The sequence below is a fragment of the Varanus komodoensis genome, unplaced genomic scaffold (genome assembly GCF_004798865.1).
Source record: "Varanus komodoensis strain SLA01 unplaced genomic scaffold, ASM479886v1 scaffold5, whole genome shotgun sequence".
In the NCBI taxonomy this organism is placed as follows: domain Eukaryota; kingdom Metazoa; phylum Chordata; class Lepidosauria; order Squamata; family Varanidae; genus Varanus; species Varanus komodoensis.
Genome location: NW_025336087.1, coordinates 29619397 through 29637812, shown reverse-complemented (window position 1 = coordinate 29637812; position 18416 = coordinate 29619397). Strand labels below are relative to the sequence as shown.

At 40.6% G+C, this 18416-nt stretch overlaps 1 protein-coding gene across 1 annotated transcript in view; it reads left to right on the top strand.

The window, feature by feature from the left end:
• The window catches only part of EPB41L4A (erythrocyte membrane protein band 4.1 like 4A), a 109008-nt gene that overhangs the window by 31970 nt on the left and 58622 nt on the right, over nt 1-18416 (top strand). The window contains exon 3 of the mRNA XM_044446297.1: nt 16847-16951. Coding sequence (XP_044302232.1) covers nt 16847-16951 — 105 coding nt within the window. The remainder of the gene's footprint in view (nt 1-16846; nt 16952-18416) is intronic.

The following is an 18416-nucleotide window of genomic DNA, read 5'->3' as shown; positions in this document are numbered from 1 at the left end:
ATTGTATTTCAATGTATTTTATCATGTTGTAAGCCGCCCCGAGGTTTCGGCAAGGGGCGGCATACAACATGATAAAATACATTGAAATACAATAGTACATAATAAATTACCATTAAATATAACAATACAAAAAATACATTGATTTACAAATACAAAATTAAAATTATCAGTATAAAATAAAAAATATAGGAGGAGAAAGAGAAGGAAGAGAAGGAGATGAGAGAAGTCTTCTCAGGTGGGCAGGCTGTCTCTTGGCTGTCTTTGTCATAAGATGTGGAGCTCCCTGAGTTGAACATTCTGGAGGATCAGACTGTTTCTGGAACCCCTGGGGGTGGCACGGGAGTGTGAACATTCCCTGTTTAGTATGCATTATTTCTAGTGGATGTTAGGGAATGTGAATTGACCAGAGATGTCCAGGTCATGTGTTTAAGCCTCTATGGCAGTTTTCTGCTTTACTAGGGCATGGTGCATGGTTCTCAAGCAGGGGAGAGCCTTCATGTGACACCACACAGTCAGTGGTATTTGCCACTGAATTCAGATTAACTGTATCATACGGACAACCTCCTGTCACACCTTTGTATGGCCAAGGATCAGATGCCAAGCTGCGGCTGTGTAGGTGACATCAGACTTGATTGTTAATGGCTGCTGTCACTCTCATCAAAGGCAAGTGAGCCCATTTATCCCAGTGGTGAGCTTTTATGCATCCCTAACTTAATTTCTTTCCACATGAATGAAGAACTCATTGCAGCAGCAGCTCACATATGGGAAAGGTAAAGTGCTGCACTTGGGAACAATGTTGTACCGGAAGTGAAACTTGTTAGTAGTACTCAGCCTGGGTACCAGCAACACAACTTTGCCAACAGTGCCCCCTGCTTTAGTCAGTTGCAGGATTGAGGGGACAGGCAAAGCATTTTCAAGGTGTCCTCTCCATCCCTGGCTGCTTTCAGGTTTTGGGAAAGGAAAAGAGGTGATGTCCCCTGCATCTTGAATGTAGCCTTTGGTTTGTGAAGGGAGGTGTTGGGAATGAAAGAAGCTGTTGTTCTTGGCACATGTTTCAAGGTCAGGAGATTTGGATTCTTCAGAGGGGGAGAAGCCCTGGGAAACAGGGCCCCCAGATTTCAAGATGGAAGAGGCGGGAAGGATTATCTCAAGGCTTCCCTCTCCAGGTGTTCAGGTGGACCCTCTCAATAGCCACAGTCTGCAACTGCTGGGAGAAGCCATGGAAGAGGAGCCACCCAATCCTGGTATGATCTTTGACTACATGATGGGGTATTGAGAGAGAAGGGCTAGCTGACTTGATGGGTGACTTACAGCCAAGAGGCTGCCCTATCTCCAGATGGGTGGGGGACCCCGGCATATGCAAGAGAAGGGTTCTTGGAGGTAGTTTCTAGTGTGGATTCAACAAACAGGTCTGTGCATGCTCAGATACTTTTTCATTTTAATTACATTTTGCTGGATGTGCATTGGAGGAAAAAAAACTTTTGCCAAAGAATGCTTGGAAGGGTGTAAGTGGAAATCTAATTTCCTGTCCCTTCTTGGGGCCTAAAGTCTGTGTTTAGTTTGTGTTAAAAGTAAAGCAGAGCCAAGTTTGGAAAAGCAGCACTAGGGTCCTCTGTACTCTGTCTGTGGTTACAGCCTTGTTGAGAAGCAGGAGAACAGTGCTTTTTCTCCCTCCTGCTAAAAATGGAGGGTCAGGTCAGCATTGATCATGTTGCCCTTGTGTCCTGCTGAGCAAAGGAGTGGTGTCATTTCAGATTCTCTGCTTTGGTGATGTGTGGTGGTATAGACTTGGCAAAAGGACCAGCAAAGTGTCTGGCAGTTTGCATACTATACCCTCTTTGTGCTTCATTAGATTTCTGAAGTCCCATTCCATGTACCTCTCCATCTAAAATTCCTTATGTATCTACTAGGAGCAGGACCTTTTCCATAGTGATGCTAACCTTCTGGAACTATACCTTCATAGCAAGACCCAACTTCTTCAATACTTACTGCCTTTATATATCAAGTCAAATCCTGTGGTTTGGCTTAGTTAGCCCTGTTTTTCCTTCTCCTGTTTTGATCTGGATTATTTCAGCTTTTGCTGCTTTGATTTCTCTGTCGCTACCAAGTTGTTGTTGTTACATTGGATTTATATCCCGTGCTTTTTCTGTTGTGATTAACCCAAGGCAGCTTACATAGTTGCATTTTATCCTTAGAACAGTATCCCTGTGAGGTGGGTGTCTGTGACTGGCCCAAAGTCACCCAGTGAGCTTCATGACTGAGTGGAAACGAGATCTTGAATCTCTTGACTCCCAGTCCATCACTCGGACCCCCACTCTGGCTGTGTGCATTCATGTATAAGCAAGATTAATAATTTTCACCAGTAACTATCTTTTATACTTTAGTAACATGTCGTTGGCAGTTACCTTGGCAGGATGAGCTTCAAATGAGGAAGCTGGTCTGAATTTTGCCTCTCATTCTTTTTATTCTGCTGCTAATGTGAAGCACAATGAACTGTCATAAAGTTAGTGATGCAGAGCTCTTTGTGTCTAAAGAAGATTGTATAAATGTGTGCCCCAATGGCAGGAATCTTTGTAGGTAGTTAACTTTTCAGAAGAAGATGACCCCATCCAACCCCCTATCTATTAGAAAGTAGGGCAGATAATTTTTTCAGCCCTAATGCTCTCTGTATTCAAGACGTTTTTATTCGCTTCCTCTCTGTTGTCCTTGTGCTGACAGGCTAAAGATGACTCTATTCTGGGAGACCTCTATTCTGGGCACGTAAGTGGGTCTGATGGGTTGCATGCTGTTTTTATTCTGCTATTGCTATGTTTTTGCTGTGTTTTAATTGCTTTATAATTGTTTCATCAAATCTACCTGGAAGCTCCACATAACAGTATTCTTCCTGCCTTGCTTGTTGGAATTTTAGTCAAGCTGCTCTGCACATACTCAGATGCCCTCTGTAATTACAGTTACACTTCCATTGCAGAGAGCTCCAGGACTGATGCTTGCATCATTTAAGGCATGGGTACTCACTTTTCCAGTAAGTGTTATGCAGTAAAAGGGATGCATAAGAATTTTGTTTCAGTTTGTGTAATGTCAGAACTTTCACCCTTTGTACCTCTGGAGGTGAGTGCAGTTTTTGTACAAAGCTTGCACATAGTTTAACTACCGAGTGTGCAAAATGCTTTTGTTTGAAAAATGCAACTTTGAAAAAAATATGCTCTTTTAAATGTGCATGTATTTCCCAAATACTGTTAGAACAACAACTACCACCTCTGCCATTTGTGAATGAGAATGAGACAGATCCAGCTTCAAAGTTAATGGAGCAATGAAAGATGAGACCATAAAGCAGCAAAAATCCAGGATCATGAGTAGCCACATTTATTTGAATGTGTATATTTCTCTTTAGCTTTTGTGAAGAAGACATCATGAAGAAGGTCTCTAGGTGAAAAGGTGCACAAGTATTCTTGCCAGAATTAATCAGAGCAAGATCTGAAGGCTTATGATAAAGTATCTTACTGAAGCAAATCTAGTGCATTCGGTGCCTGGATGGGAGACTTCCACTGAAAGGTGGTACAAAAATGGATGAAATAAAAGAAAATAAACGAGAAGGCTCTGATAGTGAATAAGGACAGAACTTAGTTCCCCAGTACTTTCTTTCAAGGTTTACCCTTAAACATTAAAGGGGAACAGGAGACTAAAGTATGTTTTTAGAATGGCTGAATGGGGCAGCATAGCTATGGGCTGGTGAAGGATGCAGTTACTATAATGCAGTACTACAGAGGCTGAGTTTGCTGTAGAGTGAAATGAGCTATTTAACATTTCCAAGTGCAACGTACAAGGTTTCTGTGACAGTCTTCATTAAAAGCTCTATCTAGAAAAAGCAGTGCACAGTGAACTTAGTCATTTGAAATGCTTATCTGTCTGGAACTACCAGAAGTACAGGCAGGATTTCGAAGAGGGAGAGGAACTAGAGATCAAATTGCCAACATACGCTGGATCATGGAGAAAGCTAGGGAGTTCCAGAAAAACTTCTACTTCAGCTTCATTGACTACGCTAAAGCCTTTGATTGTGTGGATCACAACAAATTGTGGCAAGTTCTTAAAGAGATGGGAGTACCAGACCATCTTATGTGTCTCCTGAGAAACCTATATGCGGGTCAAGAAGCAACAGTGAGAACTGGACACGGAACCACTGATTGGTTCAAAATTGAGAAAGGAGTTCGGCAAGGCTGTATACTGCCTCCCTGCCTATTTAACTTATATGCAGAGCACATCATGAGAAAGGTGGGCCTAGATGAATCACCAGTTGGAATTAAGATTGCTGGGAGAAATATCAACAACCTCAGATATGCAGATGATACCACTCTAATGGCAGAAAGTGAAGAGGAACTAAAGAGCCTCTTTATGCGGGTGAAGGAGGAGAGTGCAAAAGTTGTCCTGAAACTCAACATTAAGAAAACTAAGATCATGGCATCCAGTCCTCTCACTTCCTGGCAAATAGATGGGGAAGAAATGGAGGTAGTGGCAGATTTTATTTTCCTGGGCTCCAAGATCACCGCAGATGGGGACTCCAGCCAAGAAATTAAAAGACACTTGCTCCTGGGGAGGAAAGCTATGGCAAATCTAGACAGCATACTAAAAAGCAGAGACATCACTCTGCCAACAAAAGTGCGTATAGTCAAGGCTATGGTTTTCCCAGTTGCAATGTATGGCTGTGAAAGTTGGACCATAAGGAAGGCTGAGTGCCGAAGAATTGGGGCCTTTGAATTGTGGTGCTGGAGGAGACTCCTGCAAGTCCCTTGGACTGCAAGGCGATCAAACAGGTCAGTCCTAGAGGAGATCAATCCTGACTGCTCTTTAGAAGGCCAGATGCTGAAGATGAAACTCAAATACTTTGGCCACCTAATGAGAAGGAAGTACTCCCTGGAGAAGATCCTAATGCTGGGCACAATAGATGGCAAAAGAAGAAGGGGATGGCAGAGAATGAGGTGGCTAGATGGAGCCACTGAAGCAGTTGGTGTGAGCTTGAGTGGACTCCGGGGGATGGTGGAGGACAGGAAGGCCTGGAGGAATGTTGTCCATGGGGTCGTGATGGGTCGGACACGACTTCACGACTAACAACAACAACAACCATCTGTCTGGAAGGATAAATGTATTTTAGGTGGTTCTGAAATCATGTAATGAGCTACTTAGATTCATTTTTTTCAGCAGCTTCAGTTGGAATAACAGTTAATCAGTAAAGAGTCATCGCATTTCCAATGATAAACTAGTACAGACATACAGCACAAAAATATTGTCTACTTCAGCACCAGTTTGGGACGCACAGTTGGTGTTGGGAAGAAACTTGCACTTCCCTTAATTGTAACTGCTTTGTAAATTTTGCTTTCAGTAGTGCTATTTCTGATGTCATTATACTGCGTAAAACCATTTCCAAAAAGTGTGCTGTGCATAAAGAAGGGTGCTAAGTCAATGGCATTTGCAGCTTATTCCAAAAAAGTACTTGAGGTTTATAGTATTTTCAAGGCTATCCCACTGCAACACAAAGCTCTAAGCATGTTTTGATTTAAAAGTAGACATGGATAGCTCCCAGTGTTTGTTCACTTTCTTCTACCATGGTAGTTTTGTTCTCTTGGTATTAATTAGCCATTGCGTCTACTGAAATAATGGTAACATTTCACAATATATGCACTGTAAAATGTTTTTATAACTTCTCTTATTGTATCTGTTGAATAAAAAAATATTTTGCAGTAACTGATAAGGGTTACCAGATACAACAAGCTCTTAATCCGCTTTAAGAAAGGGTAGATTTGCCTAGAGCATTTTACTAATTAACCCCAAGAGTATGTTGGTCTGAATGTTAGAGGCTAATGCATTTTTCATTAGCACTGTGAATAAGGAAATCTTGAATGTGGCCACAAGAGGTTAACTGTTCAAAGCTCTAAGTGAAGTGAGGTCCTGGTTGATTAATTAAAAGTCCTTTGGTTTTCAAAATGGGTATGAGAGAAGTTGTCATTTCAAAGTAGAAGCATTTAGAAAGCTAACAAATTTGTGGTCTGGATCCACAGAATTATGCAGTAGTTCAATATGACCAAGCAATTTTTAGCTTCTTTTTTAAAAAAAATGGTTTTCCATCTCATATGTTCGATTTTGGAAATGAGGATACTTATAGAAGTAATTTACACTATGTGAAGAGGAAATAGGAATAGTAGTAATAATATCATTGGGTGTGAAAATATTGCTAACAGATATGCATAAGAGAAGTATTAGTAGTGTCACAGCTTCAACAGTAGCTGATGTAGACAAAACTTTATTAAAAAGCTTTTGTGGTGCCCAATATACCAGAGACATATTTTTTTGAATGAGGCATAACCTAAGATTTGTTAACCCCTCCAAAATAGATGCCAGTGCATCAATTCATTGATTGAGTAGGATGCGAAAATCCAATTCATCATTCCATTCTTGCTTAAGACTCTTTGTGTCATATTTATTCACAGATAATAAATATATATAATCTTGTGTTGTGGGTTGATATAGCTGCTCAAACTAAATCAATATTGCCAAAAATGGAGGGCCTGTGAAGTTATAAAAACATCAGGGCCAAACATAGGTACAAGCAAATGTTTCCACTGTGTGTACTGCCATTCATCCATAACTGACAGATCATATTTAGCATGCAAAATAGAAAATGGCAGAAAATTGCCATCAACATGACTAACTGATGCAGAGTAAAAATCAGCTTGACCAAGTACATCAAACATTTTTTTGGCCTTTTCTTAAATCTGGGTTTTACAATAAAGTTAATTTTTATTATTTATTTGTTTAGTCACTTCATTTTTATACTGTCCAAAGAGCTTCAGTTAACAAAATTAAAAACACACAGCAGAAGAGACATATAACAATAAGACCACAGCAGTTGCAAATAAATTGGCACAGAGGTATAGCAGTGGTGCATGATAAAATACAATATAAAACTAAAGTTAAAAAGTTAGCTATTAAAATACTGGTGGAATAAAAAGGCTTCATCTGGCACCAAAAAGAATAAACAGTAGGCACCAGGCACACCTCTTTGGCGAGCTAATTTTGAAGCCGAGGTGACATGACCGAGAAGGCCCTTCTCCTGGTAACCATCCTCCTTACTTTCTTTAGGGGAGGGGTGGATCCTGGAGAAGGGCCCCTGAAGAAGACCTTAGGTCTGGGTAGGTAGATACAAGGCAAGATGTTCCTTCAGATAGCCTTGCCCCAAGTTTAGAGCTTTGAATGTTAATACTAGCACTTTGAATAGGGCCTGGACTTCAGCTGGCAGCCAATGTAGTTGGAAGACTGGTGTAATATGTTCTCATAGGCCAGTCTCCATTAATCTTGCCCTGTTCTGGATCAGTTGAAGTCTCTGTAGCAAGGCTTAAGTGACAGTTCTGGATCCAGGAGTATCCTCAAACTATAAACCTTGTCCTTTAGGGAGAGTGCAACAGGTTGAATATCACCCAGCTGGACAGAAGAACCACCTTCATCTTGTCTGAATTGAGTTTCACTTTCTTGGCCCTCATGTTCAGACACTAATTCTGAATGGCCACTGCCTCCCCTTATGCATGAGAAGATGTGTCTGTCCTTTCTTACTGCCATGACTGTGGCAAGTATGCAGTCCATTTTGGCATATTGGGAGTCCAATCCAGTCCTTTGGGGGAGAGGATCTAAACACCAAGATTCCAAAACTGACTGGGAGAAAGGTATAATCTGGGTGGAAATTTAATACTAGCCAATACTAGTCAACAAATTGGCTTGATGATAAAAGACATGGTCAGGAAAGCCAATATACTAGGGATGTCTAGACTTGCTCAACGGAAGAGCCACATATGTTAAGTGTCAGATGTTTGAGAGCTGCAACCAGGCTCCCGGGAGCAGTGGTGGCAGGTGGCGATCAGCAAGCGGACACCTGTGGGCAGTGGACAATATGTAGAACATACACAGTTTGAAGTATTACATTTATACTGAGTATCTTTTCCTTGGTCCATAAACTCAACTTTAAAGATGCCCGTTTATGAATGTCATATAAGATCTCATTTGTCAAATTGTTCAGCTTAATCATTTGAGATATATCTCTGGGTACAAGCATTCTCAAATAACTAATGAACTCTAGGCAGAATCTGAATTGCCAGTGAGCTAAAACATTATGGGATATAGTATCTCTAGTTGGGATCAGTTTATCCTTTGAACAGTTAATTGGACAGCCAGACAAATAACCAGATGTATTACCAGTTTGTCCCAAGGCTAGAACAAAGGCTAGAATTTTGAAAGAATTAATAAGTCATTGCATGAAGAGTAACTTTAAATGCTGAAGGATTATGCATAAATCTGTGAATATTGGAATTCTGCGGAATAGCACATGTTGCGAATAGGCATGTTATGGCCTCTGTAGGAAAAGACTCAGAAGGAAGGAGGACTGATGAACACAGCAGTTTTCTTCCTTGGTCCAGTCCTCTGTACCACAGAGAAAAAAACTCTTATTTCTGTTCAGCAGGCCATTGAAAAAGTTTTCTACTGTTAACACTAAGAAAGGAAGCTTTTCAATGATAAGCAGGGAAGAGCACCTCTCTATGATCAGCTGCTGATTGGCAATACAATCTTTCCCACTCTCTATGGTAGAAGGGGTAGAAATGGGAAGAATCTATGAGGCAGGTTGTGACTCCACTCCTGAGCTTAGTCAGAGATTTCCCATCCCATGACCTGGAAAGTTTCTAATACAGAGAGATTTAGTGGTATTTTCTTCATTGCTTGGGAAAAATATGTAGTTTTATTATGCAGATCCAATGTTTCTTTGCTGATTTTAAAAAAACCTTTTAGGAATAGGTAGTTTGAAATGTCTCAGCCTTTCATTGTGCATGTTTCTTTTCAGGTTGAGAGGTAAGACAGGCTGGGAGACACCCTTGTTCTTGTTTCTTCATGGGTAGAACTGTAACCCACACCAGACAGGTTGAAATTCAGACTTAAAGGACAGTGCACAATGGTGTCATTCTACAAACTCAAATAATGGCAGAGGAGCTCTGCTGAATCTTTCTGTGGCACAAGCTCTTATGCAAGCAAGGCTGCTACCAGTTATGCTAGTATAGTGCACAACCTCTTGTGCAAACATAACTTAAGTTGGATTCTTCTGTTATAGATAGTGCAGAACCTAGTTTCCACCTGTGCAGTTTCGTTCACCTTAATGGAATGACACTGATGGATGCTTCCCAAAGAATTTTGAGGAGGAAGGGACAGACTGAATTCAGCAAGGTCTGTTTCATGAAAGCTTCTCCTCCCTCATCTTTTATCACCAGAGCCATATCAATACCCTGAGCTGAGGGAGATCAGAGGGAGAGCAGGGCCATCCCACTATTCACTTGAAAGAATTCTCCTCCCATTCCTTCCCCATCCTTTTTTCTGTGCATGTTGTATCTTTTTCAGTTGTAAACCTGAGGGCAGGGATTGTCTTGTTGAATTGATTATATGCAAGCTGCTCTGGAAGACTTTTTTCCTGAGAAGCAGCTTAAAAATAGTGTAAACAAACAAACAAACAAGCTCCCTTCTATTAGCTTAGACACAGGCAATCAGCTTATGGGTAAGTCCATTGGCAAGTACAGTTTGTTAATGAATTCTAGGCAAGATATTTATTAAAGATAAGTTTGAAACTGCTTTAACATTTTTTCTAGCAAATTCTTACTCTGACAGATGTCCTAAATTTGTTCCAGCAGCTTACTAAGCATCCTTAAATGTGTTGAAAAACTTGGGCTCAATCATCTAGGAGAGCAAGCAGAGATCCTTAAGGCATATACAACCAGTATGGTGTACTGGTTAAGAGAACAGCTCTGGGATGGAGGAGATTATTATTTATTATTATTATTATAACATTTCTATGCCGCCCCTTGCCGAAGCCTCAGGGCGGCTTACAACACAATAAAATACATTGAAATACAATAGCACATAATACAAAAATACATAAAATACATTGAGTTACAAACATAATAATATAAAATTAAAATTATCAGTATAAAATAAGTAAATAAATAATATAGGAGGAGAAAAGAGAAGGAAGAAGAAGTTGCCCTGGCCAGATCATATATTTTAACAATTAAAATGATGTTTAAATAAAAAGGTCTTTACCTGGCGCCGAAAAACCAGTAACGACGGTGCCAGGCGGACCTCTTTGGGGAGTGAATTCCATAGGTTGGGCGCCACCGCAGAGAAAGCCCTCCTCTGAGTATTTACTCTCCTAATTTCTTTCATGGAGGGTTCCCGGAGAAGGGACTCTCCCACAGATCTCAAAGGGTGGTCGGGCATATACGGACGTAAGCGCTCGTTCAGGTAGCCCGGACCCAAGCCGTTTAGGGCTTTATAGGTCATAATCAACACCTTGAATTGGGCCCGGGCTTCAATGGGCAGCCAGTGAAGCTGACGGAGGACTGGAGTCATGTGAGATCAGGGGTTCTAGTCATCACTCAGCCATGGAACCAACTGGGTGACTTTGGGCCAATCACAGACTCTCAGCCCAACCTACCCTACAGGGTTGTCATTGTGGGGATAAGATTGAGAGTAGCAGGAGCAGAATGATGTAAACCCATTTTGAGTGGTTTGTAAGAAAAAAGGCAGGTTATAAATCTAGTAAAAGCTATAATAAATATAAATAAGGAAGAATATAAGTGCTTTCCCATTTTAAAATTGTGTTCAAGGAGGGGGCATGATTGACAGGTGAGGTCAGAAGATGTGTGTGTTCATAGGTTGTGAGTAGATGGTTGGTTAGTACTTTACAGGAAATGAGAGAGCATGGAATAGTGTTTCCAGAGCTAGATGCTTTTAGCACCCCACTCTGTCTTGTGTAAGTATTCATCCAAATAAATATGTGTTTCGCTTGCGTCTGTTTGATAGAGAAGGACTCTTTACAGGGACAGGTATTTGGGGTTCCTTTAATTTGGGATGAGTTGGCTTTGTGACTAACATAAAAAAGTTGGCAATCGTGCTGTTTATATCCAGTTCCTGACCTTATGTTGAGGCTATCTGACAGGAACAGGAAGTAATGCTTCCCATCCTCATTCTGGTGTCTCCTCTATAGGAAGGAACTAGATAAGGTTGAAGAAATGGAACCGCAGCAGCAGGGAGTGGGATCATGTTTGCCCCTGGGACAATACTGAGGTTGCAAAACTGGTGTGTGTGTGGGGCGGGGGTGGAGATCCTGAAACTTTCAGCTTAGCTAAAGGTGTGGTAGTGTGCCAGAAATATTGTGAGGGTACTTCTACAGCACAGTCATTACTAAAGTAAGGTATATTGTAGTACATTATTTCATACTAAGTATCTATTTTCATAAACAAAGATGGAAGGTTGGCTGCACTGTATTGGCCATTATCTTGGTTCCTTACTAAACAAAACTTTTTCCTGTGGTTCAAAATTATAGGATGGGAATCTGTATTGTTATGGGTTAAGATTTCATACTGGAAGCATGGTGAAATGTACCACATTGGATTTCCCAGGCCGTGTGTGCTCCCAATGCCTGGGTGTTGTACGGCCAGCACGTTCACCTCCTGGCCCATCTCACATGTTGCATGGTCACCTCTGCCATCTTACTCATCTCCTGGCTGGGTCACCTGCCTGGTTATCACTTTGCAAGCACCTGCCCTTTGTGTGAACTCTTACATGCTGTCTCCATGTTCCTGTCCATTGTGCAAACTCACACACATTGTCCCCTTGTCCCTCATGAGTTTGCACAAAAGGCAGGCTCTTGTGAAGAAATAGCCAGGAAATGGGGAAACCATGGAAACACATTGTAACTGGCTTCACATGTAATAACACACAGTGTGGAAACATGGAAACCTTAGAACAAAGCATTGGTTCTCTGTGGTGAATCATGGAAATCCAACATGACACATTTCACCATGCTTCCAGTATGGAACTTTAACCCATAACAATACAGTAGTCCCCTGAAACTTGTGGGGGTTACGTTCCTAAAGCACCCACAAATTGTGAAAAACCGTGAATTTGGTGCCGGTGATGGGCACTGGCTGCCAAGGCGGTGTGGGTGGAAGGTGCGTGGCAAGGCAGGGGCAGGGGCATGTGCACAGAGATTGTTTTCTCCGAGCGAGTTCAAACTCAGAGGAAACGATCTCCTTGCAAGTAAGCTGCCACATGGTGAGGCAGTGGCTTACTCGCAAGGAGATCAGCTTGGACTCGCTCGGAGAAAAATTCCGCGAAAGACTGCGGCTGCGAATGCTGAACCATGACTTCGTGGGGGTATATTGTAACCCTTTCCTACGACGGCCTGTTGTTATGTGTGAATACAGCCAATGAGAGATGCTAGCAAAAGTCATTTGTGGTTATGTTGGACATCAGTCAATAATTATCCATTTCTATAGCCATAGAGCTAGGCCAGTGAATACGTATGGGAGCAGAAGTGTTCTGAAATCAGGTGAGGGACATCCCTTGTTTGCCTGTGTACTTGGGGCACAGCTCTGAACAAAGACGTTCCAGTCCTAAGTGACATCTATTGTCTAGTGTCAACAAAGAAGCCAGGACATGCTTGGACTAACAGTGCAGCTAGCACTAGTATAATATGAGGCATATCTATGTCACATTATCTTGTCTGGCTAGGTTTTTCCTTCCATCCTCTACCCCACACTAAGTACAACTAGGTATCCTGTTCAAAATGGAACAGCCTTCTAGCAAAACAAGACTTAGCTCCATATGGATAACAGATTAAGCTCAATAAAATTGACTTAAATATATATACTTAGCACAGTCACTGATTCCAATCATGCATATATTTTAGTCTGATTTTATATTTGCATTGTAGCTTTTTTCATTAGCAAGTATACATGTTAATGTTGATTAGTTTTATATATTCTGTTTGAACATGCTTTCAGCTGATTAAGTTCTTTAGCTTGGTAGATATTTGCAGTATCAACCATTAGGAAATTAAAACTCTTTGCTTGAACAGGTATTCTGCAAATTGTGGTCTGGTCTAGCTATCAGATCTTCTTTTATATTCCAAAAGATATAGTACATTAAGTTCCAGGATAGTTCAAAGCTATGTGTAATCTGCATATCTGTAGTATTTGAGTCCGTTATACCCTACTCAGACACTCACAGCTGTTGTATTAAAACCCATTGCTGACCAAAGCAGCTCTGCACACTTCTGATATGGACTGGATTGCCAAAATTGAGCTTTGTTTAAGACTATTGTAATTCATTATTCAATAATCACTCTACCTGGCACATTACAGAAAAACATAAACAAACAGGACATCCCTGTGCTGAAGTCAGGCTAAGTGTTGACAATGGGGGAGTAGACAGAAAGAGAAGAAATGTCACTGAACAGATGTAACAAGGAAGGAATGTGAGTAAAGGTAGTTAGTTATATGTATCAATTCATCTTGGGGGATGAGGACTAAGGAGTTAAGCCATATCTTTAAGCTTTCAAGTTTAAGGTGCAAGACACAAACATTCACTTCTGTAACACGTCAGCACAGGCAGTTGAATCCTGGCAACCTTCAGGCATGCCTGCAAACTGAACATTGCAATTACCATGCAATTAGTGCTTGTACTGCTTCACTAAACTGAGAATAAGGAGCTATTGCTAGTAGTTGCATGAGTTGTGGGCTGTGTAGTCTCTGGCTGCTAGAGTGTTGGGGGCTTTGATCTGGTGTCTAAGCTGGGAAGGGTTCTATCAGTCCTGTAGGAAGCTTTTGTAGAAATATTGCCATCATGACTGACTTTAGAGGATGAATAACTAAGGAAGAAAATCACTGAGTTTTCATTATCCATTTTCCTCCCTGACAAAGGCTCTTTGCGTTTCACAGATACTTGACAGCCAGAAATTTGGCAACTGCAGCTTTCCTGTCTACATCAGAAAAAGTTGCAATGGTTGAATTTCTGGTTATGTTGCATCTATTTAAGATATTGAGCTTCTGTTCGGAAACACATTTAATACTTCTGAAGTTCTAGGGTTTGTCATAGTTATGGTTTTAGTAACATAAACATTGAACCCTGAATTGTCAGTCCAACTGCTAAGCCTTAAAAACAGGCTTAACAGTTGAACTGTTACATTTTAAAGAAATATGTTATAATATTTTAATTTCAATTTCATTTCTGTCAAAAGAAAACTAAGTCGTCTCCAAAAGTTTTAGCTGTCATTTTATGAAGCTGGAAGAAACCTGCCTTTCTGGTTTATAGTGCTATTGCGGGCCTTATGACTCATTTTGAACAATTCTTTGTTCACTCTTGAAAGCATTACTGATGGTATTTCAATAAACTTGTCCCTCTAAGAATGAAAGCCTCTAGCAAGTTTCATTTTAGAATGAAGTAGACTGTGTAACTTTAGAAATATGCCCACTTTGCTTGCTTGCTCGCTCGCTCCATATCCTCTGTCTCAGTCTCTCTCTCTCTCTCTGGCTCCCTCTGATGGAGCTTTGTGCTTAATGTGCTATACTGATTTTTTTTTATATTTTGCTCAGAGAAAGTAATTTTCCGACACTGGTAGTTTGTTTAGTAAAAATAGGTGTGCTTACAGTTATGTATTATGCATGGTGAAGTGCACTGTAACTATCAGAGCTGAATTGCTTTTACCTCATTGGGTTATGTGCCCTTCTCAATGATTAATAATGTAAAGTGCAACAGTTTATCACAAGGCAGAAAGTGTCACTGGCTTGTTATGCCTTTATTTTTAAGGTAAGTGCATACCATGTCAACTGCATGATTCTGTGGACTGCCTGACTAGCTTCTATATTGGCTTAAATATATAAGACCTAATAACATGTCAATATTGCATGAATTTCACTGTATCGTGGCAAATGAAATGCAGGTTCTTGAGCATCGCTGCAGCAGTTTTAAGTATATGGTGCTAGTGTATGCACAGCATCTATGTAACCAGGGTCTGACACACCAGCAAAGGTCTTCTGGCAAGATGCCAGTGGATTTACTTCTCCTTTTTTGCCCTGGAAACCTGCTTCTTCACCTGCATTTTGCTTGGCCCAGTCAGTGGTGATGGAAGGAGGAACAGTAGATGCCACTGTTTCTTTCTTTACTGGTTCTCTACCTGTCAAGCAAGCAATAGCAGTGATGAGAAGGAGGATGAGGAGCAATAGCAGGTGGTGAGTCCAGTCAGTCAGCATTCAAATATTTTCTTCTCCCAAAATGTTTGTGTAAATTTTAGATTGGAGCTGAAAATGATAAACATTTTATTTATAAAGTTAGATTTGTTTCTAAAGCTATTTCCCTACATATTTTAATTTGGCCCAGGTGACTATTGAAAGTAATTAAAGAACAGTTATTAAGATTTATTAGATGTTGGTTGCTAGCCTTGAGATTTTTGAAAACTGCTGTTAAGATTCCTTGGTGGAAAGTTCTTTGTGCCTTGAGAGAGGTTAGTTTAAAATGTTGTATGGCTTCTTCTAAAACCAGACCGTGCAATATATATTTGTTCTAGACTTGTCTCTTTTCCCTTTGTGTTTCTGGCACACTGACTACAGGAGGTCCCCTTTCCTCATATTTGTTTCTTCGTTCTGGATTTTAAAAAGCTTGTTCTTCAAAATCACAGCGTGGACATTATGTTTAAATTGGAGTCATTTTTTTCATTGATCAAGGACATTAGCTAACATAAGTATCTTAATAACAGTCGATTACTGTCAGAGTAAAGTAATTAAAGACGCATCTTACGCATGTTCAGAAATAATTTAAAAAAGCTTTTTCAAATCTGAACATGGTTGGCTGAGGAATTCTGGGAGTTGTAGGCATTTTTCTGTCTAACATGCATAGTATTAATAGAGATGCTCATTGATGCTACCTGTGTTCCCCATCAAAACCTATGGACTGGAGTTCTTGATCATGTTGCTCACCTCCCTGTCAAGATTTCATCCCCCCCCCCCATTTCTTTGCATCCAGTACTGTGGTAAATGAGAAAGGGAGGTGAACATACAGCTGCATCAGGTGTTGTCTGAAGGAATTTCATTCCTAGTGATGATTACCTAGGTTAGAGAAAGTAGTGGGCTGGCTGAAGAATGGATGGGAGATGTGCTTGAAATCTGGAAGAAGTGCCTTATTGGTATGGGGAGACAGTCAGAGTATGTAATACAGAGACTGATTGGGAAGGATTTGTAGCAATTGAGTTGGGACTCCTCGTGAGCAATAAAGAGTAGCCAAAGGCTTAGTTCATAGGTTTATTTTATGCTGCATAGTTCATAGTTTTATTATTTTTATTTGCCTCTGTATGGTGATTTAAGTTGTTTATTATCCTGAAAAGGCAAACGCAAAGCAGCTTACCTATCCAAGGAAAGGTAAAGGAAAATGCTCCAGTTAACCATTGACATACTGTCAACCACCTAATAAACGTTAGCCTCAGCAGTATCAGCACGTGTGTAATATGAAAGCAGTTTTTCATACAGTTGTTGTATATGGCTTTATACTGGCAAAGTGGTGGATCTGTGACTGTTCTGAAGCTTTTCTTTTATACAAGAGCAAAACTTGGCATTGGGGCACTGTCCATTTCTCACCCTACCTGTTTTCTGGAGTTGAAATGACAAAGCTTTAAAGAGGTTTATGCAAATAAGAGCATGATATTAGAGTGGACAGTGTAGAACTACTACAGATCACAGTAGGGTATTTTGATGCATAAATATGTAAAGCTCAAGATTACTAACATAGAAGCATATCCTACAAATTGACTAAAGATAGCATGTGAGATTTTCCCTCCCTTGTCATTGAGATTTTAGTTTAAGACCAGTAAGTCTATTTTTAATAAAACAATCTCCTTTGGTAGACAAAGCTAGCTGAATGCATGAATGCCACTGTGCAGCTAACAAAAGAATGAACACTTGTATGAATAGGCTCTGTGCATTCTTTCTCACAGAAGTCCACCAAAGGGTCGGTTGTCCTAGGCTACGTATTCCGGCATTTAAACCTTGTGGAGATAGATTACTTTGGACTGCGTTACTGTGACAGAAGTCACCAGACGGTGAGTAAAAGCACAACAGATTAGATTTTCCAGTGGTAAACTGTTACCCTGTTGGTGACCCTTTTCCAGTCATATTTTAGATTGTCCTTTATTTTGTCAGCAAATCAGTCAGTATTCCAGCTTAAATCAACCTGTAGTACTGTATGCAAATCAATGTTTTTGTTGGAAATTCTTCATATGATGTCTCATGATGAGTTTTGTAGAAATGGTGTTTTTTGTTCAGAAGAGTGGACCTTTTGGGGATTAGAAATGAGTCTAATTTGCCTGCATGATTATGATATAACGGGTAAAAGCTTAAAATAAAAAAGCAAATGTCAAAGCACATGATTTTTAAATGTAAGTGTACAGCTGCTAGGATATGTATGTATTTATTTATACATTTTTATTTTGAAGCAGTTTAGTCATCTTGTCATTTTTGAATAACCCAGTCTCTAGTCATACGGCCCTAATTAGCTAATTTTCCCTGCTGTAATACTGGTAAGTATCGTAGGGAAGGCCAGTGGAGGGGTAGTAAGTTTTGTTGAATGGATATTGTGTATTTGCACATGTGCCTTCAACTCCACTAATCTAGAGCTGAAGGTGAAAAACTAGCTGAGATCACACTACCTATAACTAAAATGGAAACCTACAGACTTTGCAAGTTTCAGTCTAAGGTCTGAGTGTCCCCTTATTGGGTAAACAGAGATCTTTAATAGTTTGAGCAGCATGATGAGGTAGCAGTTCTCTACTAGAGCAAGGATATTTAAATCATCATTTAAGTAATGAAGCAGAGATTCACTGGGTTCTGTCATGTTTTTAATGTAATTTCTCTATATGTACTGTATAACTCTATATGTATATCTGAAACTGCCTTGGTTGCCCTGTGGGATGACCTGACGACAGTGGGAGTATGTCCCTATTGGTTATTTTGGACCTCTCAGTGGTTTTTAATACCATTGATCATGGATCTTTCTGGATAGGCTGGCCAAGTTGGGGGTTGCAGGCACTGCTTAGCGGTGGTTCTGCTCCTACTTTGGTCAGCTGATTTCACCTGATGACACCCAGCTTGACCTCTTTTTTTTAAGCAATCCAAGTGAGGCAGTGACAGTTCTGAATCGTCTGGATGGTGTGATGGTCTGGATAAGGCCATCAGCTGGCCAATAAATTGAGACTTAATTCAGATAAGATGGAGGTTCTGTTGGTGGGCATTTGGGCTGTCCCGGCAAGTTATATTCGCCCTGTTCTGGATGGAGTTCTATTCCCTGTAAGGGACAGGGTACACAATTTGGCAGTGCTCCTTGATCCAGAGTTGTCCCTGGAATTCCAGGTGAGGAAAGAGCACTTTCCATCAGCTTTGGATGATACATCAGCTACATCCTTACCTGGATAAGCAGAGTGTAGTAACAGTAACCCGCACTCTGGTAACCTCTTGATTTGACTATTGCAGCACCTTCTGTGTGGGACTACCTTGAAGATGGTCTAGATA